This window comes from Hordeum vulgare, chromosome 1H (genome assembly GCF_904849725.1).
Source record: "Hordeum vulgare subsp. vulgare chromosome 1H, MorexV3_pseudomolecules_assembly, whole genome shotgun sequence".
In the NCBI taxonomy this organism is placed as follows: Eukaryota; Viridiplantae; Streptophyta; class Magnoliopsida; order Poales; family Poaceae; genus Hordeum; species Hordeum vulgare.
In genome coordinates, this window is record NC_058518.1 from 394,136,897 (window position 1) to 394,161,964 (window position 25,068).

A 25,068-nucleotide genomic window follows, 5' to 3' on the forward strand; every position below is an offset into this window, starting at 1 on the left:
GGGAAGGGTTGGTAGGATTTAACCATCGTGTGATCCCGACCTCCACACAAAGGTTGATAATCATTAAACAAATCATGCTCTGACTTCATCACATAATGGTTCACCATACGTGCATGCTACGGGAATCTGAAGCTTTAACACAAATATTTCTTCTAATTCAAAATTACTTACTAGCATGACTCTCATATTACCATCTTCATATCTCAAAACTATATGCAAGGAATCAAACTTCTCATCATATTCAATGCACTTAATATGAAAGTTTTTATTATATCCCTTTTGGATGCCCATTATATTAGGACTAAATTCATAACCTAAACCAATTACCATGATGTTTAAAGAACTCTAAAAATAATATAAGTGAGATATAAGAGTTTAATAATTTCTATAAAACACAACACCGCCGTGCTCTAAAAGATATAAGTGAAGCACTAGAGCAACATTGCCTAGCTCAAAAGATATAAGTGAAGCACAAAGAGTATTCTAATAAATTCACGATTCAGCGTGTCTCTCTCAAAAGATGTGTGCAGCAAGGATGATTGTGGCAAACTAAAAAGTAAAGACTCATATCATACAAGACGCTCCAAGCAAAAACACATATCATGTGGTGAATAAAAATGTAGCCTCAAGTAAATTTACTGATGGATCGAAGACGAAAGAGGGGATGCCTTCCGGGGCATCCCCAAGCTTAGGCTCTTTGGTATCCTTGAATATGGCTTGGTTTGACTTGGGCATCCCCAAGCTTAGGCTCTTGCCACTCCTTATTCCATAGTCCATCAAATCTTTACCCAAAACTTGAAAACTTCACAACACAAAACTCAACAGAAAACTCATGAGATCCGTTAGTATAAGAAAAAATAAATCAGCACTTTAGGTACTGTCGTGAACTCATTCCTGATTTATATAGATGTAATATTTACTGTATTTCAACTTCTCCATGGTTCATACCCCCCCCCCGATACAACCCATAGATTCATCAATATAAGCAAACAACACAAAGAAAACATAATCTGTCAAAAACAGAACAGTCTGTAGCAATCTGTTTACTTAGAATACTTTTGTAACTCCAAAAGTTCTGAAAAATTAGGACAATCTGGGAAATTTGTAAATAAATCTTGTGTAATACATTCAGATCAAAAGCACGTTTTAGTGAATTCACAAAATTCCTGGACTGAGAGAGAAAGTTTCTGTTTTCAGCAAAATCAACTTGCAAACACCGTACACCATCCCAAAGGTCTTACTTGGCTCAAACAATAATTAAAACAAGAAAATAAAATTATTACAGAGCTAATAATGTGTGTAGAACTAAAAAAACAGAAGCAAAAACAAAAGCATAAAAATTAAATTGGGTTGCCTCCCAATAAGCGTTATTGTTTAGCGCCCCTAGCTAGGCATAATGCAATAGATCTAGGTATTGTGAGAATAGTAAGAGAGATCAGCAATGCTCTTTTCGTAATCCCTTCTTTCAGCAGCAAGTTTCCTTTGTGGCAATCAAAAGTAATCAAAAGGGATAAATTTAATAGGATAAGGATTATTAAGATCAAGTGCGGGAGGAATAGGTTCCTCCTTCGACCCTCTATAGTGTATGATCAATTCATCATTGTAGGCTTTCCTCTGGTGGAAGGTCATAAGTCTATCTCTTAGTATGAACTCTAGTCCATTATTTTGTATAGAAAAATTATCATTGAGTTCAGAAATCTTACCAACCAAAACCTCAATAGGAACCCTTTTTCTCAAACTTTTATTATAAGCAACATAATCCGGAGACTACAATCTCATTATTTCTTCTTGATTAAAAATGATATCCTCAATGGGGGGACATACACCATTAATTTTATAATGAGCAAAAATTTCACTAGCCTCTTTCATAATGAACCTAAACTCGTGGGCTAGAAATATAGAGGGCGGCACGCTTAACGGAAGCAAGCTGAATATTAGAGAACTCAAGAAAAATCTTTTGTATGCAAGGATGTATATGAACAAATTGTCTCTCAAGTTCAATTATTAGTAGTGTTATGGTGTCCGCAAGACTATTGGTTTTATTGAGGATAGACCCTCCTAAAGTAAGTAGCATACCAGCAAAAGTAAAGAAATCTTGAATAACACCTTTTCCAATGATACTGCCCCTACCTGTGCGGAATTTTTTGGTATGCATGATAGTAGGTTCTCTATGAGAATCATTATTCTCTTCAAGATTATTACTATCCTTTTCAATGTAAACCTCCCCAGATTTAGACATGGTGGCAACGAATAAATCTAGCACATAGGCAAACAAACAAAAAGACGAACGGAGAAAAGGGCGAATAAAAAGGCAAATGTTTTTGGTATTTTCTGAAAATCGTTTTAGAAGTGGGGGAGAGGAAAACAAGAGGGAAATGACAAATAAAGTAAATGCAAGAGATGAGTTTGTGGTGGGTACTTGGTAGGCTTGATCTTGCTATGTATCTTCCCGACAACGGCGCCAAAAATCCTTCTTGGTACTTCTTGAGCTTGCGTTGGTTTTCCCTTGAAGAGGAAAGGGTGATGCTGGAAAGTAGATAAGTATTTCCCTCAGTTTGTTGAGAACCAAGGTATCAATCCAGTAGGAGGAACAAGCAAGGCCCCAATTGTAGCACCAACACAAACAATCAAACACTCGCGCCCAACGCTAAAAAGGGGTTGTTAATCCCTTCAGAGTTATTTGCAAGGATGAGAACTGATAGAGATAGATATAAAAGATTGCGGAAACAAAAGTAAATAAATTGCAGCAAGATATTTTTGGTATTTTTGGTTTATAGATCTGAAAGCATAATATTGAAAATAGACACGGGAGCCATAGGTTTCACTAGAGGCTTCTCTCATAAAGGAAAAAAATACAATGGGTGAACAAATTAGTGTCGAGCAATTGATAGAAAAGCGAATAATTATGAAGATATCCAAGGCAATGATTATGCATATAGGCATCACGTCCGTGTCAAGTAGACCGAAACTATTCTGCATGTACTACTATTACTCCACACATCGACCGACTCCTGCCTGCATCTAGAGTATTAAGTTCAAGAAGAACAGAGTAACGCATTTATTAAGATGACATGATGTAGAGGGATAAACTCAAGCAATATGATGAAAACCCCATCTTTTTTTCCTCGATGGCAACAATACAATACATGCCTCGCTACCCCTACTATGTCACTGGGTGAGGACACCGCAAGATTGAACCCAAAACTAAGCACTTCTCCCATTGCAAGAATTACCAATCTAGTTGGCCAAACCAAACCAATAACTCGAAGAGACTTGCTAAGATATGAAATCATGCATATAAGAATTCGGAAGAGTTTCAAATAATATTCATAGATAATGTGAACATAAACTCACAATTCATCGGATCTTGACAAACACACCGCAAAAGAGTATTACATCGGATAGATCTCCATGAAGATCATGAAGAACATGGTATTGAAGCTCAAAGAGAGAGAATAAGCCATCTAGCTACTAGCTATGGACCCGTAGGTTTGTGGTGAACTACTCGTGCATCATCGGGGGGGGGGGGGGGCAATGGAGTTGATGTAGATGCCCTCCGTGATCAATTCCCTCTCCGGCAGATTATCGGAAAAGGCTCCCAGATTGGATCTCACGGGAATAGAGGCTCTCGGTGGTGGAAAAGTATTTTCGTGGCTCTTTTTTGCGGTGGGGGGATATTTGGGAATTTATAGGCCGAAGTATAGGGTTAGGAGGCCTGAAGGGGACCCACAAGCCACGGGGCGCGCCCTGCAGGTTTGTGGCCTCCCGGTGGGTGCCCTGCCTCTTACTCCAAGTCTTGTGGGTTTCTTCTGGTCCAAGAAAAATCATTCCGGAGATTTTATTTCGTTTGGACTCCGTTTAATATTCCTTATCTACAATACTCAAAAACATGAAAAAAACCAGAAATTGGCACTAGGATGTAGATTAATAAGTTAGTCCCAAAAATAATATTAAACATATTAATGCATATAAAACATCCAAAACAGATAATATAATAGCATGGAACAATAAAATTTATTGATACATTGGAGACATATCACGCGTCTAGATTGCCACCAAATAGTTATCAAAATAATAATAGTCTACGTGCAATGGGTGTCTCGACTAATATAAATATACACGTCACAATCTCCTTAATAGTAGATACAAAGTTAGAATCAATATCTCGTGATGTGAATATCATTAGAGAACACATCATTTAGAAACATCTAGTAGCTTTAGTTGATATCACAAATCATAAGGTATTAAAAATGGAGCAAGCAATATCTCACAATAACATGCATCAAGTATGAAGAAACTTCTTTGAATATTTTTGCACTCATGCTGAGATTGTATCATGTCCTAGTACTCCTAGATCACTCGGATCCTTAAGGTAGGAGAAAATTACATAAGCATAATAAAAATATAAAAATCTCAGCATGCTAAAGCATAGGAGATCCTAAAAAATGGGAGACATAAATCCGCAAAAGAAAACATTGTCAAACCATTCAGATTGTGAGAAAAAAATAATATAACAAATAGTATATAAGTTTAATGGATATTATACAAAAAAATATTTCTACATCTCCAATTCATTCACACTTCCAAACAATCCAACAAGAGCGCGGGAACAACGTACTTTCTTAGAGTGAATGAATTATGGTTCTACCATAATTTCTAATGTTGGATATACATATGGCATGACAATGGCATAGCTACAGTAAGAATTAACATAAATTAATCTACAAGTAATGAGCAGAATATAACTCTAAGCCAAAGGAATGTAGTACACCTAGAGAGGAAAAGGCAGATATTAGAGGATAGTAAGATGATTAGGTTAACAACATTTATATATATATATAAATGCAAATAAATACACATTTAAGCTTTTGATTTCATGGATCTAAAATTAAGCAACAAATGCAGAATGCAATTTCATAAATAATTGCTTACAAAACCCATAGTTCATATGAAAGGTACAAGAAAGAAGGTGGGGGTATCTAAAGGCATGCTCTCCCTTTCACCTTGCATAAGCTGACCAATTCAAGTATACAATTTGTTTTTCTTCAAACTTGCGTCAAGGAAGTCTTATGGTGCTTATTTTAAAGTAAAAATTAGATGTACAAACATCACCCACAATGAGCAATTACTATACTTTGTTACCATGCATATTGCATATATATAGTTGAGGTTTCCTGATTGTTCATCAATTGCCAAAGTTAAATTTGCACAGACAAAAATGGTATAAGAAAATGTACTTGCAAGTACTTCCGAATCCATCAGAACATATCAATTCAAAACTTTCAAGATCCCAAAATTTCAGTTGTATAGAGTGAGAATACACTAGCTTCCTCACAGTTAGGCTGATGCTACTTACCTCTTAAAAGGAGACAACTTGTTTTACCTCTTAAAAGCGCACAACTTGATGCTACCAGCAGATTAGTTATGTACTAAAATCATTTGAATCAGTTGACATCTAATCCTTGGAAAAGTACAGCTGAAAAGTTGAATATGAAGTGCACAACATGATGCACTACAAAGACGACATGAAGTAAAGAAGAAAAGCAGCAAAACAAGCAGCAAAACAAGCAGCAAAGCAGGATTCTTATTGGAGTAGCAGCAGATAACGGCGGCACGTCCTTGGACCTTGGCAATTGGCATTCACACAATTTTTACTTAAACTTTATTTTGGCTCGCAATTAGCAAAAGATGCGTTAATCATGTTATTCAGCTAGATACGTGAACAATTACAGGAGTGTATATCAATTGGAAACTCGAACATAAGCTGTTATTCAAATCAAATTATTGGCGCAGTGTGTGCTTCAAACATGGAAACAAATAAGCAGTTCACCGGGTTGTACCTTCCAGCTTGCTGGATGTTTCCTCGTCAATCTCGCACCCAAACCCAAAGTAGCACTCACGGGACACATTGTACATCCTCTTCTCCGCCTCCATGCTACACCTACGGCCAACAAACAAAACCAAAATTAGGCTTACTTCGTGAAGCACCCACGACCGGTGAGGATAGAAATCGAGCCAAACACGCGCGGATTACCTCCCCACGACCGTGGTGAGGGTATGGCTGTAGCAGCCGATCATCTGCTGCTTGGTGGCGCCATCGCCGCCCTTGCCGCTCGGCTTGTCCATGACGATGATCAAATGCTCGTAATCACATCTGGGAAACAGTGGTGCCATCTCCGTGGGCACGCGGTCCCCGTCCTGCCCCGACCGTAGGGGCGAGTACGAAGCATCGGGCCGCCGAGCCATGCAGCGGACGACGACGTGTCCGACATGAGGCCCCCGCGCGAGGCAGGCGGGTGAGCACGGGAGGCATCGCAGCAGGAGCACCGGGTGAGCGGCGGGGGCGGCAACACAGGCTGTGGTGGCCATGGCGGGAATGGCCACTGGTGAAAGGAGACGTGTGGAGGAGGAGGTGGGGCGCGGGGAGAGGAGGGCCGGCGGGGCACGGGGCTGGGTACGGAGGCCGCGATGGCGGGGCACGGGGGCGGGAGGTGTCGATGGCGATAGTTTGGGTAAGAAGAGGAGGCGTCGAGTGATACGTCTCCAACGTATCTATAATTTTTGATTGTTCCATGCTGTTATATTATCATTCTTGGATGTTTACAATCATTTTGTAGTCATTCTATATCATTTTTTGGTACTAACCTAATGCCATAGTGCCGAGTGCCAATTGCTGTTTTCTGCATGTTTTTTTACATTGTAGGAAATCAATACCAAATGGAGTCCAAACACAGCGGAACTTTTTGTGGATTTTTTGGGCCAGAAGACATCGAGTGGGCCAGGAACGCGCCTGAGGGGAGCTCCGATGGGAGCACAACCCACCGGGGCGCGCCTGGGCCCAGGCGCACCCCGGTGGGTTGTGCCCTCCTCGTTGGCCTCCCGCACCGCCTCTTTGCTCTATAAATACCCAAATATTCCAGAAACCCTAAGGAGGGGGGACAAACATCAATTCCAGTTGTCGTAGAGTCCAGAAACACGAGATCCAATCTAGGAACCATCACTGAGGGGTTCATCATGTCCATTGGTGCCTCTCCGATGATGCGTGAGTAGTTCTTTGTAGACCTACAGGTCCGTAGTTAGTAGCTAGATGGTTTCCTCTCTCTCTCTTGATTATCAATACAATGGTCTCTTGGAGATCCATATGATGTAAGTCTTTTTGCGGTGTGTGATACGTCTCCAACGTATCTATAATTTCTGATAGTTCCATGCTATTATCTTCTCAAACTTTGGATGTTTTGTATGCCTTTTATATCTTTTTTGGGACTAACTTATTAACTCAGTGCCAAGTGTCAGTTCCTGTTTTTCCGTGTTTTTGACCCTTTTCAAGGAGAATATTAAACGGAGTCCAAACGGAATAAAACCTCCGAAAAGATTTTTCCGGAACAGAAGATACACAGTGGGCGTGAGAACCAAGGCAAAGGCCACTAGGGGAGGCCACAAGCCCCTAGGCGCGGCCAGGGGGGCCCGCGCCTAGCAGGCTTGTGGGCCCCCTGTGGCTCGTCTGCCCTACTTCTTACGCCTATAAATTCCCGAAATATCCAAAACCACGGGAGAGATCCACGAAAATACTTTTCCGCCGCCGCAAGCTTCTGTCTCCGCAAGATCCTATCTGGGGCACGTTCTGGTGCCCTACCGGAGGGGGATTTGGATACAGAGGGCTTCTTCATCAACACCATGACCTCTCCGATGATGCGTGAGTAGTTCACCATAGATCTTCGGGTCCATAGCTAGTAGCTAGATGACTTCTTCTCTCTCTTGGATCTTCAATATAAAGTTCTCCATGATCTTCATGGAGATCTATCCTATGTAATCTTGTTTTGCGGTGTGTTTGTCGAGATCCGATGAATTGTGGATTTATGATCAGATTATCTATGAATCTTATTTGAGTTTATTCTGATATCTTATATGCATGATTTCATATCCTTGTAATTCTCTTCGAGTTGTGGGTATTGTTTGGCCAACTTGATCTATAATTCTTGCAATAGGACAAGTGTTTGGTTTTGGGTTCATACCGTGCAGTGACCTCTCCCAGTGACAGAAGAGGCAGCGAGGCACGCATCGTGTTGTTGCCATCAAGGGTAAAAAGATGGGGTTTCTATCTATTGCATGAATTTATCCCTCTACATCATGTGATCTTGCTTAAGGTGTTACTCTGTTCGTCATGAACTCAATACACTAGATGCATGCTGGATAGCGGTTGATGTGTGGAGTAATAGTAGTAGATGCAGACAGTATCGGTCTACTTGTCTCGGACGTGATGCCTATATGTACGATCATTACCTTAGATATCATCATGAATTTGCGCGGTTCTATCAATTGCTCGACAGTAATTCGTTCCCCACCGTAATATTTGCTATTTTGAGAGAAGCCTCTAGTGAACACTATGGCCCCCGGGTCTAATTCACATCATATTTTCCGCCTTACACTTTTACTTCGTTGCACTTTCTGCCTTCAGATCTCACCTTGCAATCAATTGTGAAGGGATTGACAACCCCTTTGTAGCGTTGGGTGCAAGTTTGCTGTTTTTGCGCAGGTACTTTGGAAACTTGGCTTGATACTCCTACTGGATTGATACCTTGGTTCTCAAAATTGAGGGAAATACTTACTGCTACTATGCTGCATCACCCTTTACTCTTTAAGGAAAAAATCAACGCAAGCTCAAGAGGTAGCAAGAAGAATTTCTCGCGCCGTTGCCGGGGAGGATCAAGTCAAGAATAGTCTCCCGTCAACGTGTCAATTTCTGGCACCGGGGATTATTCTAAGTGAAGCTTATCCAAGTAAGTGTCGCAAACTCATCTCTTGCATTTACTTTTTACCTCTCGTTTTCCTCTCCCCCACTTCTGAAAAACAAAAATTTACAAAAATATTTGCCTTTTTCGTTCGCCCTTTTCTTTCGCTTGCTTTCTGCCTGCTTGAGTGGGATAATCTACCTGTCCTGATGGCTAGACCCACCACTTCGAACGATACTCCCGAGAGCGAAGTTCTCAATTTTAAAAAATTGAGGAAGAAAATTTAAAGGATGCTTGGTATAGGATTTGAAATGCTCAGAGTAGATCTACTCGTAAACAATCCACTACTATCCTGCTTCGTAGCTTTTATGTGGGTGTTTCCCCTTGGAATAGGTATGTTCTTGACACCATTGTAGGCGGAGATTTCTTGGGTAGCCATGCCGTTGATTCTTACGGTGCTTTGATAAATTTGGTAGGCTCACCCCCACTCATGGTTAATGGAACCACCTTAACTTTGGAACTTGTGATGCGTAGCCTGGATATCGTTGAAAACAAAGTTGCTAGGATTGAAATCATTGAGAATTTGGATAAAAAGATCCACAATCAAATCACTCAGTACGGATCCAAGGTTGGAATGACTTTGAAAAATCTAAAGGAGAGGGAACCCACAGTTAACGAAAAACTAGGTCATGATTCCGCTAGGATTGGCAAACTAGAGGATGTTATAACCAACTTAGGTTCCGCTTTTGCAGCTGTGCAGAACACTCCAATTTTTGCCCACAATAAAGCCACCAAGTCTGTTTTTGTTCCTAAAAATAGTGGTTAACCATCTAGTAAGAGAGATGAAGACCTTAAGATGATGAGCGTTCACCCTACTTATGGTTTGAGTACCAAAGACGACGACACGTGATTCTATCGCCTTATGCCTAGCTAAGGGCGTTAAACAACAACGCTTGTTGGGAGGCAACCCAATGAATTTATCTTTGCTTTTTTGCTTTCTGTTTTTTTGCGTCCACACCATCATAATTCTGTTATGATTGTGTCTTTTGTGTGTCTTTTTGTGTTTGAGCCAAGTAAAACCTTTATGACTAGTTTGGTGATGGTTGTTTGATCCTGCTGGAAAAAGACAGGAACTTTTTGCTCACTAAATTATTTTTATTTTTTATCCAGAAAGAGCTTTTGAGTTGATTCTTTTTTCTGCTGGTTGCTAAGACTTTTGTCCAAACTGTCGTAATTTTTCAGAATTTGTGAGATAACATAAGTATACGAAGTATACAGATTGCTACAGATTGGTCTGTTTTTGACAGGTTCTGTTTTTGTTGTGTTGGTTTATTATTTTGATGAAACTATGGATAGTATCGGGGGGGTACTAGCCATGGGAAAGTGAGAATACACTAATCTAACACCAATATAAATAGAAATCAAGATTGCTATAATACCTCAAGAGGTGGTAGTTTGTTTTCTTGTGCTAATGATATCACGAGTTTCTGTTTAAGTTTTGTCTTGTGAAATTTTTAAGTTTTGGGTGATGTTCTCATGGACAAAGGAATAAAGAGTGGAAAGAGATCAAGCTTGGGGATGCCCAAGGAATCCCAAGCCAAATTCAAGGACATCAAAAAGCCTAAGCTTGGGGATGCCCCGGGAAGGCATCCCCTCTTTCGTCTTCAATCCATCGGTAACATTACTTGGAGCTATATTTTTATTCACGACATGATATGTGTTTTGCTTGGAACGTCTTGTATCGTAGGAGTCTTTTCTTTTTGTTGTGCCACAATCATCCTTGTTGCAAACCTTTTGAGAGAGACATGCACTCATTGTGAATTTGCTAGAATACTCTTTGAGCTTCGCTTATATCTTTTGAGTTAGGCAATTTAGCTCACGTGTGCTTCACTTATATCTTTTGAGCTAGATAATTTTGCTCTTAGTGCTTCACTTAGATCTTTTAGAGCACGGCGGTGTTATATTTTGGAGAAATAAGAACTCTCGATCTTCACTTATATCTTTTTGAGAGTGATCTCTCTGAGTAACTTGGTAGTTGGCTTGTGCTATGAAAGTAGTCCCAAAGGTGATAGGTACCCAAAGAGGATATAATAAAACTTCCATCTTCATGTGCATTGATTAGAAAGAGAAGTTTGATTCCTCTCAAATAGTTTTTAGACATGGATTTGGTAATATTAAGAGTTATGTTAGTAGGGTGTTGTGAATCTAGAAATACTTGTGTTGAAGTTAGTGATTCCCGTAACATGCACGTATGGTGAACCACTATGTTAGGAAGTCGGAGCATAATTGATCTATTGATTGTCCTCCTTTGTGTTGCGGTCGGGATCGCGTGATGGTTAACACCTACCAACCCTTCCCCTAGGAGTATGCGTTTAGCACTTTGTTTCGATTACTAATAAAAACTTTCGCAATAAGTATGTGAGTTCTTCATGACTAATGTGAGTCCATGGTATAGATGCACTTTCACCTTCCACCATTGCTAGCCACTATAGTGCCGCGCAACTTTCGCCGGTGCACAAACCCACCATATGCCTTCCTCAAAATAGCCACCATACCTGCCTACTATGGCATTTTCATAGCCATTCCGAGATATATTGCCATCCAACTCCCACTGTTCCGTCTCATGACTTGTGCCGTCACTTACATGTTGCCTTTGCATGATCGTAAGATAGCTAGCGAGATGTTTTCAATGTCATACGCCAAGCTAGATTGGTGCACATCCCAGTACATTGCCGGAGGCATTTCCTATAGAGTCATCATCGTTCTAACATTGAGCTTTGAGTAAATTAAAGTGTGATGATCATCATTATTAGAGCATTGTCCCATGTGAGGAAATAAAAAAGAGAGGCCAAAGTTGCCCCAAAAAAGAGGGATATGGAAAGAGGACAAAGTGCCCAAACAAAAAAGAAAAAAAGAGAGAGAAGGGACAATGCTACTATCTTTTCCACACTTGTGCTTCATAATAGCACAATGTTCTTCATGATTGAGAGTCTCTTGTTTTTTCACCACCATATGCTAGTGGGAATCTTCATTATATAACTTGGATTGTATATTCCAATGATGGGCTTCCTCAAAATTGCCCTAGGTCTTCGTGAGCAAGCAAGTTGGATGCACACCCACTAGTTCTCCCTTTGAGCTTTCACACACCTATAGCTCTAAGTGCATCCATTGCATGGTAATCCCTACTCTTTCACATTGATATCTATTGATGGGCATCTCCATAGCCCTTTGATACGCCGAGTCGATGTGACCATCTCCTCCTTTTTGTCACACAACCGCCACCATACTCTATTCCACCTATAGTGCTATATCCATGGCTCACGCCGTATTGCGTGAGAGTTGAAAAAGGTTTGAGAAAGTAAGAGTGCAAAAACAATTACTTGGCCAATACCGGGGTTGTGCATGATTTAAATTAGTTGTGTGTGGATGATGGAGCATAGCCAGACTATATGATTTTGTAGGGATAATTTTCTTTGGCCTTGTTATTTTGAAAGTTCATGATTACTTTGCTAGTATGCTTGAAGTATTATTGTTTTCATGTCAATAGCACACTATTGTTTTGAATCTTATGGATCTGAACATTCATGTCACATGAAATAAGTTACAAAGGACACATATGCTAGGTAGCATTCCACATCAAAAATTCATTCTTTATCACTTCCCTACTCCAGGACGAGTAGGAGTTAAGTTTGGGGATGCTTGATACATCTCCAACGTATCTATAATTTTTGATAGTTCCATGCTATTATCTTGTCAAACTTTGGATGTTTTGTATGCCTTTTATATCTTTTTTGGGACTAACTTATTAACTCAGTGCCAAGTGCCAGTTTCTGTTTTTTCCGTGTTTTTGACCCTTTTCATAGGAGAATATTAAACGGAGTCCAAACGGAATAAAACCTCCAAAAAGATTTTTTTTCCGGAACACAAGATACGTAGGGGGCATGAGAACCAAGGCAGAGGCCACCAGGGGAGGCCACAAGCCCCCTAGGCGTGGCTAGGGGGCCCGCGCCTAGCAGGCTTGTGGGCGCCTTGTGGCTCGTCTGCCCTACTTCTTCCGCTATAAATTCCCGAAAAATTCAAAACCACGGGAGAGATCCACTAAAATACTTTTCCGCCACCGCAAGCTTCTGTCTCCGCAAGATCCCATCTGGGGCATGTTCTGGTGCCCTGCTGGAGGGGAGATTCGGATACAGAGGGCTTCTTCATCAACAGCATGAACTCCCCGATGATGCATGAGTAGTTCACCATAGACCTTCGGGTCCATAGCTAGTAGCTAGATGGCTTCTTCTCTCTCTTGGATCTTCAATACAAAGTTCTCCATGATCTTCATGGAGATCTATCCGATGTAATCTTCTTTTGCGGTGTGTTTGTCGAGATCCGATGAATTGTGGATTTATGATCAGATTATCTATGAATCTTATGTGAGTTTATTATGATCTCTTATATGCATGATTTCATATCCTTGTAATTCTCTTCGAGTTGTGGGTTTTGTTGGCCAACTTGATCTATGATTATTGCAATGGGAGTAGTGCTTGGTTTTGGGTTCATACCGTGCGGTGACCTCTCCGAGTGACAGAAAGGGCAGCGAGGCACACATCATGTTGTTGCCATCAAGGGTAAAAAGATGGGGTTTATATCTATTGCATGAATTTATCCCTCTACATCATGTCATCTTGATTAAGGTGTTACTCTATTCGTCATGAACTCAATACACTAGATGCATGCTGGATAGCGGTTGATGTGTGGAGTAATAGTAGTAGATGCAGACAGTATCGGTCTACTTGTCTCGGACGTGATGCCTATATGTACGATCATTACCTTAGATATCGTCATGACTTTGCGTGGTTCTATCAATTGCTCGACAGTAATTCGTTCACCCATCGTAATATTTGCTATTTTGAGAGAAGCCTCTAGTGAACACTATGGCCCCCGGGTCTACTTCACATCATATTTTCCGCCTTACACTTTTACTTCGTTGCACTTTCTGCCTTTAGATCTCACCTTGCAATCAATCGTGAAGGGATTGACAACCCCTTTGTAGCGTTGGGTGCAAGTTTGCTGTTTTGCGCAGGTACTTTGGAAACTTGGCTTGATACTCCTACTGGATTGATACCTTGGTTCTCAAAACTAAGGGAAATACTTACTGCTACTGTGCTGCATCACCTTTTCCTCTTCAAGGGAAAAACCAACGCAAGCTCAAGAGGTAGTAGTGTGTTTGTTGGGATCCGATGAACTTTGAGTTTATGATCAGATCGATTTTTTATCCATGAAAGTTATTTGAGTCTTCTTTTCTCTATTATATGCGTGATTAATTATAGCCTCATATTTCTTCTCCAATATTTGGTTTTTTGGCCAACTTGATCTATTTATCTTGCAATGAGAAGAGGTGCTTTGTGATGGGTTCGATCTTACGGTGCTTGCTCCCAGTGACAGAAAGGGAAACGACACGTATGTATCGTTGCTATTAAGGATAACAAGATGGAGTATATTTCTACATAAATAGATCTTGTGTACATCATGTCATCGTTCTTATTGCATTACCCCATTTTTCCATGAACTTAATACGTTAGATGCATGCTGGATAGCGGTCGATGTGTGGAGTAATAGTAGTGGATGTAGGCAGGAGTCGGTCTACTAATCTTGGACGTGATTCCTATATAATGATCATTTCCTGGATATCGTCATGATTATTTGAAGTTCTATAAATTGCCCAACAATAATTGTTTTCCCACCGTTTGCTATTTTTCTCGAGAGAAGCCACTAGTGAAACCTACGGCCCCCGGGTCTCTTTTCATCATATTTGCCTTTGCGATCTATTTTCCTTTGCTTTTATTTTCAGATCTATTAAACCAAAAATACAAAAATACCTTGCTGCAATTATTTGTTCTGCGATCTATTTATCCTATCTACCACTTTTACCTCATGTTATTTGCCTATCATGAGGCGCCGTACCCGAAAGGGATTGACAACCACTTTAACACGTCGTGTTGCAAGTATTTGTTATTTGTGTGCAGGTGATGTTTACGTGGTGTGAGGAGGTTCTCCTACTGGTTCGATAACCTTGATCTCATCACTGAGGGAAATACCTACCATCGCTATACTGCATCATCCCTTCCTCTTTGGGGAAATACCGACGTAGTTCTAGCAGACATCCAACGGAATTTCTAGCGCCGTTGCCGGGGAGGATCTTCAACATCAACCAGTTTCCTCTCATCTCCTAGCAATTTACATAATTTTCCTTTTGCCTCTCTTTTTCCTCTCCCCCTTCTTCACAAAAAAATTCCTTTTTATTCACACTCTTTTTCATTCGTCGTTTTCTCGTCAGATCTATTCGTGTTCTTGTTTTCTTGTCACAATGGCTAGTTTGAACGCTCCTCCTTTGGTACCAAATTTTGAAGATCTATACTTCAAACAAAGACAAGGAGAAATTTTGAAAGATGCTTGGTATAGGCTTATGGAGTCTTACCGTGTTTGCAATCTAAAGGGATATGCAAAAATTTTGCTTTGAATTTTTTACGTAGGATTGGCTTTGCATGATAGACAACTCTTGGATTTTTCCACGAAATGGAATTTTATTGAGTTTGATGTTAATGTTGCCTATGAAATTTTAGAAGGGATTTTGGGAGTTCCACCACAAAAGAAAGGGTTCTCTTTCACTTGAGAGAGAGTCCAAATTTTGGACAAACTTGGTGATTTGCATAAACATATGGTTGAATTGCAAAAATATAGTGAACCTCTCAAACATCTCAATGGTAGTATCAATCGTATGAACACTTTGATTAACCTTTGCAATAAATGGTTTGATATTTTAGATCTCAAGATGGTTTCTTTTCCAGAAAATTTAGGGAAGCGCAAAGAGCCTCCCAGATTTGAGAAGACCCTTACTAAAGTGGCAAAGATTATCGATGACAACACTTAGATCCTACGTGTTATGCTAAGCTAGGGGCATAAAATGATAGCGCTTTTTGGGAGGCAACCCAACTTGTATCTATTTGCTTTTTTGTCTTCTTGCTGTTTTCAATAAGATACACAATTATACCTCTGGTTATATGTGTTTTGTGGTTTAAATTAGTGTTTGTGCCAAGCAAGGCCTTTGGGATGATTTGGGTGAAAGTTGATTTGATCTTGATGAAAAACAGAAACTTTTGTGCTCACGAAAATATTTTTAGTTTTTAACAGAAGAGTGATTTTGTGTTGATTATTTTTTCATAAGATTAATAAACAAATTATTCACGTCTTCCTAATGTTTCAGAAATTTTGGAGTTACAGAAGTATTTGAAGTAGTCATATTGCTACAGACTGTTCTATTTGTGACAGATTCTGTTTTATTTGCGTTGTGTGCTTGTTTTGATGATTCTATGGTTTTCTTTGATGAGTTTTTGCCATACAAAATTTGGAATACATTAGATATAATGGAAAAATGAAATATTAATAGGTTTGCAACAGTACATATAGTAGTGGTTTGCTTTCTTATACTAACGGATCTCACGAAGGTTTTGTTGAGTTTTGTGTGATTGAAGTTTTTCAAGTTTTGGGTGATCTTACGATGGATGAAGGAATAAGGATTAGCAAAAGGCTAAGCTTGGGGATGCCCTAGGCACACCAAGGTAATATTCAAGAAGTAGCAAGCAACTAAGCTTGGGGATGCCCCCGAGTGGCATCCCCTCTTTCTTCTAACAAACATCGGTATTTTACTTCAAACTATATTTTATTTCGTCACATATTATGAGTTTTGCTTGCGTCTTGTATGATATGAGTCTTTGCTTGTTTTGCTTTGTGTTTTAAGTCTTGAATCCTTGCTGGACACACCTTTTTGAGAGAGCCAAAATTTATGCTATGGATTTTCTCTAGTACTTCACTTATATCCTTTTGAGCACGGTGTGCTTTGTTATTTTTGAAGAAATGCTCTCATGCTTCACTTAGATTTATTTTTTGGAGTTAGTAATTTTTTTAAGAAATTAGCTCTTGCTTCACTTAGATTATTTTGAGAGAAAGAAAAATTATGCTCATGTTCTTCACTTAAATTTGCCTAAGCTTATCAAAAGCAACATATGAAAATAGTTCCAAAGTGATCGATATCCAAGGAGGATATAATAAAAACTTCCATGAAGATCATTAGAAAAAATAAACTTGATTCTTAGCAATGGTTTTGAGATATGACGATATGGTATGTGAGACATGTTGATGAGTAATTGTGCTTTAGTAAGAATATTGATGTTAAGGTTTGTGATTCCCTATGCAAGCACGAAAGTCAATAGTTATGCAATGAAATTTATATCCTACTTGTGGTGCATTATTTGGTGTTACTTATGCTTAATGCTTGGGTATGAGATTTTTTAGTTTCTTGGTTGGTCGCTTCTCAATCATTTTGCTAGCCTTCATTTTGCACTAAGTATGATCACTACTTGTGCATCCAAAACCCTTTAAACCAGTTTTGCCATATGAGTCCACTATACCTACCTATATGCGGTATTTCCATGCCGTTCTAAGAAAATTTGCATATGTCATCCCTAATTTTCAAAATAAATTTCTCTTTTTTCTGCTCTACCGCTCGCAAGGCGGTGAGGGTGGCCAATATTTTCCATGCTAGATGTGTTATTTCACGATGAGTGTTTATTCACTTGTCATTGCACGAGAGTACGACAAAGGTATTAGGGATGCCCAGTCCCGAAATGAAATAAAATGAATTTACTTTTTGTTGTCAAATAATAAATTCCTTGGAAAGTGTTGGTATGGAGGGCACCCGTGGATACAGACAAGCCATGGAAAGTGAAAGTAATGGTGGAAAAAGGAATAAACTTTTTCCTGTTTGAGAACCGCCTATGATGTATCTAGCATGGAAAGTGTTGGGAGCTCTAAGTCATTTTCGTTGGTGGGAAAAGTATGCCTCCCAAAATGTTTTTATCTCTCAATTTTCGCTTTAAGCTCTGGCACCTCTTCAAATCCTTACTTCCCTCTACGAAGGGCCTTTCTTTTACTTATGCAATTTTTATTTTGAATTTGAGTCTCCATCTTGTCTCATAAATCACCAACTAGGGGGCACTATGATCGTATTTCAGCATTGGGTGTAGCTAATATTCGAGTGTGTTTCATGAATGGATCAATGATTGATCATAATGGGCTAGGGATAACTTGCTTTAGTGTTGATATTTTGAAAGACATGGTTGCTTGTTGGTATGCTTGAGTATTAAAGTCTTCATGTTAAAACTAGACTATTGCTTTGAACCATATAAAAGTCCAAATGTCCATGCTATAAAGAAAATAAATGTGATGAACATGTTAGGCAGCATTCCACATCAAAAATTCTGGTTTTTATCATTTACCTACTCGAGGACGAGCAGGAATTAAGCTTGGGGATGTTGATACGTCTCCAACGTATCTATAATTTTTTATTGTTCCATGTTGTTATATTATCATTCTTGGATGTTTTACAATCATTTTGTAGTCATTTTATATCATTTTTTGGTACTAACCTATTGACACAGTGCCCAGTGCTAGTTGCTATTTTTTGCATGTTTTTTACATCGCGGGAAATCAATACCAAACGGAGTCCAACGCAGCGAAACTTTTCGTGGATTTTTTTGGGCCAGAAGACATCCAGTGGGCCAGGAACACACCTGAGGGGAGCTCTGATGGGAGCAAAACCCACCAGGGCGCGCATGGGGGCCCATACGCGCCCCGGTGCGGTGTGCCCTCCTCATTGGCCTCCCGCACCGCCTCTTTGCTCTATAAATACCCCAATATTCCAGAAACCCTAAGGAGGGGGACGAAAATCAATTCCAGCCGCCGCAGAGTCCAGAAACACCAGATCCAATCTAGACACCATCACGAAGGGTTTCATCATGTCCATTGGTGCCTCTCCAATGATGCGTGAGTAGTTCTTTGTAGACCTACGGGTCCGTAGTTAGTAGCTATATGGCTTCCTTTCTCTCTCTCTTGATTATCAATATAATAGTCTCTTGGAGATCCATATGATGTAAGTCTTTTTGCATTGTGTTTGTTGGGATCCGATGAACTTTGAGTATATGATCAGATCTATGTTTTTATCCATGAAAGTTATTTGAGTCTTCTTTGATCTCTTATATGCGTGATTGATTATAGCCTCGTATTTCTTCTTTGATATTTGGGTTTTGTTTGTCCAACTTGATCTATTTATCTTGCAATGGGAAGAGGTGCTTTGTGATGGGTTCCATCTTACGGTGCTTGATCTCATTGACAGAAAGGGAAACGACATGTATGTATCGTTACTATTTATGATAACAAGATGGGGTATATTTCTACATAAATAGATCTTGTCTACATCATGTCATTGTTCTTATTGCATTACTCCGTTTTCCATGAACTTAATACACTAGATGCATGCTGGATAGCGGTCGATGTGTGGAGTAATAGTAGTAGATCCAGGCAGGAGTCGGTCTACTAATCTTGGACATGATGGCTATATAATGATCATTGCCTGAACATCGTCATGATTATTTGAAGTTCTATCAATTGCCCAACGGTAATTGTTTTCTCACCGTTTCTATTTTTCTCGAGAGAAGCCACTAGTGAAACCTACGGCCCCGGGTCTCTTTTCATCATATTTGCCTTTGCGATCTATTTTCCTTTGCTTTTATTTTCAGATCTATTAAACCAAAAATACAAAAATACCTTGCTGCAATTTAGTTGTTCCGCGATCTATTTATCATATCTACCACTTTTACCTCACGTTATTTGCCTATCTTGAGGTGTCGTACCCGAAAGTGATTGACAACCCCTTTAACACGTCGGGTTGCGAGTATTTGTTATTTGTGTGCAGGTGTTGTTTACGTGGTGTGAGGAGGTTCTCCTACTGGTTCGATAACCTTGGTCTCATCACTGAGGGAAATACCTACCGTCACTATACTGCATCATCCCTTCCAATTTGGGGAAATGCCGACGTAGTTCTAGCAGACATCATCTAGTCGTGCGGGATGTGTGTTTTTTCGAGAGGGCGGTATAGTTAGCGATCGTGATCATCGTTCGTAATTGTGTGGCTTGTTCTTTTAAACACCAAAGGATTACCAACCTTTATCTATTGTTAATTAACCTTCCTAATTGTTTGGATCTTCGTACTCTCTTTCTTTTATAGGGGTCGTAGATCGTAGATAGGAGTAGGGCATTTTGAAGACCCAGCTCCATGGAGCCCTTTATTTTGAAAAAAAATCGAAATTCATAAATTTCAGTTTCAAAAAAATATTAAAATAAATCGACATGTATGCAAGGATGTAAAGTATATGTGTGAAAAAAATTCAGGATAAAATACCTTTATTGCAAGCTGCTCAAAGAGAAATCGTGGACTCTAAAGATGAATAGTACATATGCTAAAAAGTACAAGACTTGTCTTTTTGTGTAGCTCACATTTTTATATATTTCGACGTGAATATTTGCACACATGTACATTATGTATCTAGGTATATGTGTATTTATTTAAAAAAATGAAACTGAAAATTTCAATTTTTGATGTTTTCAAATAAAGGCCTCCATGAAGCTTGGTATTCGTTTGGCATTTTCGTAGTAGATAGATAGATGAAAGATAGACACGCTCGTTGTTTGGTTTCCTGGGGGAAACCATTTGTATGTTCATCAAGCATCTATCAGTGAACACACTAGGCATCTCCATGTCTGGTGAAAAAGCATTAGCTGGCTAAGCAACTTATAACTCGTACAACAGTGGGGGTATTTCATTTTTACTAAGTAACGCAAAGAGTAATACGCGTAACATATACAAGGGGTGTAATACGCGGGGCACAGCCGTGTTAATTTTGTTGTCCGGCAGAAATGCTTTCTGAACTGCCCCTATCCAATGGTGCAAGTAGGGACAAGGTTTTTTAAAAGATCTAGCAATTACGAGCCTCACATGATCATTAACAGAAAACGCTAGGAATACAAAAGTCGTGAGGATCCTAGGATAAAAAAAGCGAAGGGGCCAAAAACTTTGTTGGAGGGGTTTACCACACTAGTTTACCCCTCCCTATCTATGGCCAATCTCTCACGGAGGGTCCCTGAAGGAGCTCTCGATACACTTTGCACCTGAATCCTTCATAACTTGATGGAATCCCTGATCCTTTGTATGATTTCGCGGGAGCATGGAACTTTGTTTTGAAAAGTGTAGTTGTTCCGCTCCTGCCATATCTCCTAGCAGGTGAGCAGTGATACGTCCATTTTGCATCATGCTTTCATGTTGATATTTATTGCTTTATGGGTTGTTATTACACTTCACGGTACAATACTTATGCCTTTTCTCTCTTATTTTGCAAGGTTTACATGAAGAGGGAGAATGCCGACATCTGGGATTCTGGCCTGAAAAAGGAGCAAGTTTGAGATACCTATTCTGCGCAACTCCAAAAGCCGTGAAAATCAATGAGGATACATTTTGGAATTTATAAAAAATACTGGGCCGAAGAAGTGCCAGAGGGGAGCGAGCAGGAGGCCACAAGCCTGCTAGGCGCGGCCTACCCCCCTGGCCGCGCCTAGGGGGCTTGTGGGCTCCCTGTTAGCCCTCTGTCCCCCCTCTTTTGCTATAAGGAGGGTTTAGTTCCAGAAAAAATCAAGAGGAGGCTTTCGGGAGGAATCGCCACCGCCACGAGGCGGAACTTGAGCAGAAACAATCTAGAGCTCCGGCAGGGCCGTCCTGCCGGGGAAACTTCCCTCCCGGAGGGGGAAATCATCGCCATCGTCATCACCAACACTCCTCTCATTGGAGGGGACTCATCACCATCAACATCTTCATCAGCACCATCTCATCTCCAAACCCTAGTTCATCTCTTGTAACCAATCTCCGTCTCGCGACTCCGATTGGTACCTGTAAGGTTGCTAGTAGTGTTAATTACTCTTTGTAGTTGATGCTAGTTGGATTACTTGGTGGAAGATTATATGTTCAGACCCTTGATGCTATTCAATAACTCTCTGGTCATGAATATTATTATGCTTTGTGAGTAGTTACTTTTGTTCGTGAGGACATGGGCTAAGTCATGCTATAAGTAGTCATGTGAATTTGGTATTCGTTCGATATTTCGATGTGTTGTATGTTGTTTTTCCTCTAGTGGTGTTATGTGAACGTCGACTACATAACACTTCACCATTATTTGGGCCTAAGGAAGGCATTGGGAAGTAGTAAGTAGATGATGGGTTGCTAGAGTGACAGAAGCTTAAACCCTAGTTTATGCGTTGCTTCGTAAGGGGCTGATTTGGATCCACTAGTTTAATGCTATGGTTAGACTTTGTCTTAATTCTTCTTTCGTAGTTGCGGATGCTTGCAAGAGGGGTTAATCATAAGTGGGATGCTTGTCCAAGTAAGGGCAGTATCCAAGCGCTGGTCCACCCACATATCAAACTATCAAAGTAGCGAACGCGAATCATATGAACTTGATGAAAACTAGCTTGACAGAAATTCCCATGTGTCCTCGGGAGCGCTTTACCTCCTATAAGAGTTTGTCCAGGCTTGTCCCTTGATACAAAAGGGATTGGGACATCTTGCTGCACCTTTGTTACTATTATTACTTGCTACTTGCTACGAATCACCTTATCACACAACTATCTGTTACCGATAATTTCAGTGCTAGCAGAGAATACCTTGCTGAAAACCACTTGTCAGATCCTTCTGCTCCTCGTTGGGTTCGACACTCTTACTTATCGAAAGGACTACGTTAGATGCCCTACACTTGTGGGTCATCAAGCAGCAGTAGGGTCTTGGCTCCCTTCTTCCATGCTGGGTGCGTGTCATCGTAGATCCTATGGGTGATTCCTGTGGAGGAGGCGCTGCACCACTTCTCTTTTGATATGAAGGCAGAACATGCCCGCCATTTCCCAATCTTCGACCATACCTCATGTGCCTCGGTGCAGTCCCACAATAGATGCTTGGCTGACTCAGATTTTGCATACACAACTGGCAAAAATAGTTGTTGGCACATCCCCTCCGTTGTAGCCTGTCATTGCACCATAGCCTGTTTTGGAACAACAACCTGATACTTGTGATCCGCGTTGGGTTTTCCGTGACGAGGAACGGGTTATCACAGCAAATTGCGAGTAAGTATTTCCCTCAGTTATGAAACCAAGATTTATCAAACCAATAGGAATAGCAACCACAATTGTCCTCAACGGTTGCACACAAAAGAACAAACAACTTGCACCCAACGCGGGCAAGAGGGTTGTCAATCCCCTTGGTCTCGTTATTTGCAAGCAAATGAGGTGTGTAGATAATTGTAAAATGCAAAATAAAATAAAAACAAATAAATGGCAGCAACGTATTGGAGGTTTTAGCAATATGTTGTGAATAGACCCGGGGGCCATAGTTTTCCCTAATGGCATCTCTCATGAAAATAACACACGGTGGGTAAACAAATTACTGTTGGGCAACTGATAGAAGAGCGGATAGTTATGAGATTTTCATGGCAATGATCCTGTAAATATATGCATCACGTGCATAAACAAATAGACCGACTCTTGCCTCCACCTATTACTATTACTTCACTTCAAGAGTGTTTCTATGCTTGCTTCTCTATGTATTAAGTTCATGACGAACGAAGTAATGCTTGGAGAAGATGACCTGATGTAGACAAAGTAAACTCAACCAATACGAATAAACCCCATCATTTTACCCTTAGTAGCAACAACACAATGACACAACGTGTCCCCTTCTATCACTGGGATATAGAAACTCGTCAGGTTGAACCTGCTACAACACACCTCCCTCACCGAAGAAATATCAATCTAGTTGGCCAAACTATTTCAATAGTTCGGAGAGAATTACGAAGCTAACATAATCATGCACATAAGAATCATATTATATATCATAGGAGACTCAAATGTTTATCATGAATAATCTGAACATAAACCCACAATTCATCGGATCCCAACAAACGCACCATACAAAAGAGTTACATCATATGGATCAAAACGAAGATCTGATGATCATTGTATTGAAGATCAAAGAGAGAGAGGGGGAGAGATTGCCATCTAGGTACTGGCTATGGACCCGCAGGTCTATGGTTAACTACTCACACATCAGCATAAGGGTAGCAAGGTTGATGAATAAGCCCTCCGTGATCGATCCCCCCTCCAACAGAGTGTCGTATCGGAGCTCTAGATGGCCTCCCATCGGAATACGGACTTGCGACAGCGTAAAAAGTGTTTCAGGGCCTCCCTCGATATTTTTAGGGTAGATGGGAATTTATAGGCCACAGAACAGAGTCAGGAGAGCCATGAGGGGGCCATAAGCCTTCAGGGCGCGCCCCCTAGGGTGCTCCCTGTTGGCTTGTGGGGCCCTTGTGCACCCTCCTGCCTCCTTCCGATGCTCCACAGTTTTGATTTGGTCCACAAAAAAATCACATAAAGTTTTAGGTCAATTGGACTTCGTTTGGTACTAAAAACCTGAATAGTCGAAAAACACGCAAAAAAATAACAAGTGGCATTGGGGACTGGATCAATAGGTTAGTGCTCAAAAATAATATAAATTGGTAGATAAGTACGTAAATAGTCTCCTAAAATGATAACATAATAGCATGAAACAATCAAAAATTATAGATACGATAGAGACATATCACAACCATACAAACATCTTTATCTTCCCTCGTAGACAAACCTTTGAGATATCCTGATTGAACGTTGAGGTCGCTTGGCCCACGAATTGCCTTATCTATGCTAACGATCGTAGGATTTTCATGTTCATTGCTCCACGTAAATCGCCGATTCGTGCACTTGATCTCTCTAAGTCCTGTTGCATCAATGACCGCCCGGATTTTGCCCATGATTATGCGGTTAATGTTGCAATTGTTCTTGTCCCGGGCCTCGTATATGAGGTTGAAGTCCTTTTTTATCAGCCACGGCTCACCTGCTGGCAGTGCCACCCTAGCTAATTTTGCTAAGAATTCATCTTTTTTGTTTTCATCTATTGGTCCATAGACCGTGGTGAGCCAAAAACTAACTCGGGACGCAACTACTGAGATGTTAATGGTGATGGAGAAAAAGCCTATTGCATGTGTGGCTAGGTGGACTGTGCTGTTGTTCAAGAAGATCGCGGCCCCTCCCATGGTCCCAATGGCCGGGAGCACCACATAGTCCCCTAGCATGCTGCCTCCCACCTCTCTTGTGAAATCACGATGCTACTCCTCGCTGATGTGTTGGTTTCCCTCCAAACTTAAAGGGTGATGTAGCACAACAACGACAAGTATTTCCCTCAGTTATGAAACCAAGGTATCATTCCAGTAGGAAGATCCACAAGACTATGTACGCAACACCTGCACAGAAATAGAAAATCCTCGGAACCCAACGCGTGGAGGGGTTGTCAATCCCTCGTGGGTAAAGTAAGGATAGATTGTTA

General features: G+C 40.4%; 1 protein-coding gene across 1 annotated transcript; it reads right to left on the reverse strand.

Annotated features, from left to right (window-relative positions):
• Window positions 1–5,444: 5,444 nt before the first annotated feature.
• LOC123399560 (multiple organellar RNA editing factor 2, chloroplastic-like) lies at window positions 5,445–6,369 on the reverse strand. The gene is made up of 3 exons (XM_045093965.1): window positions 6,035–6,369; window positions 5,841–5,935; window positions 5,445–5,476 (listed from the first exon to the last, which is right to left on the reverse strand). The coding sequence occupies exons 1-3, from the start codon at window positions 6,367–6,369 to the stop codon at window positions 5,445–5,447; spliced, it is 462 nt and encodes a 153-aa protein (XP_044949900.1).
• Between the last annotated feature and the right edge of the window lie 18,699 nt (window positions 6,370–25,068).

Excerpts from the sequence above, each read along its gene's own strand:
- LOC123399560 (XM_045093965.1), bottom strand. The coding sequence starts at position 6,369 with ATGGCCACCACAGCCTGTGTTGCCGCCCCCGCCGCTCACCCGGTGCTC. Across the intron at positions 5,936-6,034 it reads CTCACCACGGTCGTGGGGAG|CATGGAGGCGGAGAAGAGGA; the intron begins GTAATCCGCGCG and ends CCGTAGGTGTAG. Across the intron at positions 5,477-5,840 it reads AACATCCAGCAAGCTGGAAG|CTGTACTTTTCCAAGGATTA; the intron begins GTACAACCCGGT and ends TCAACTTTTCAG.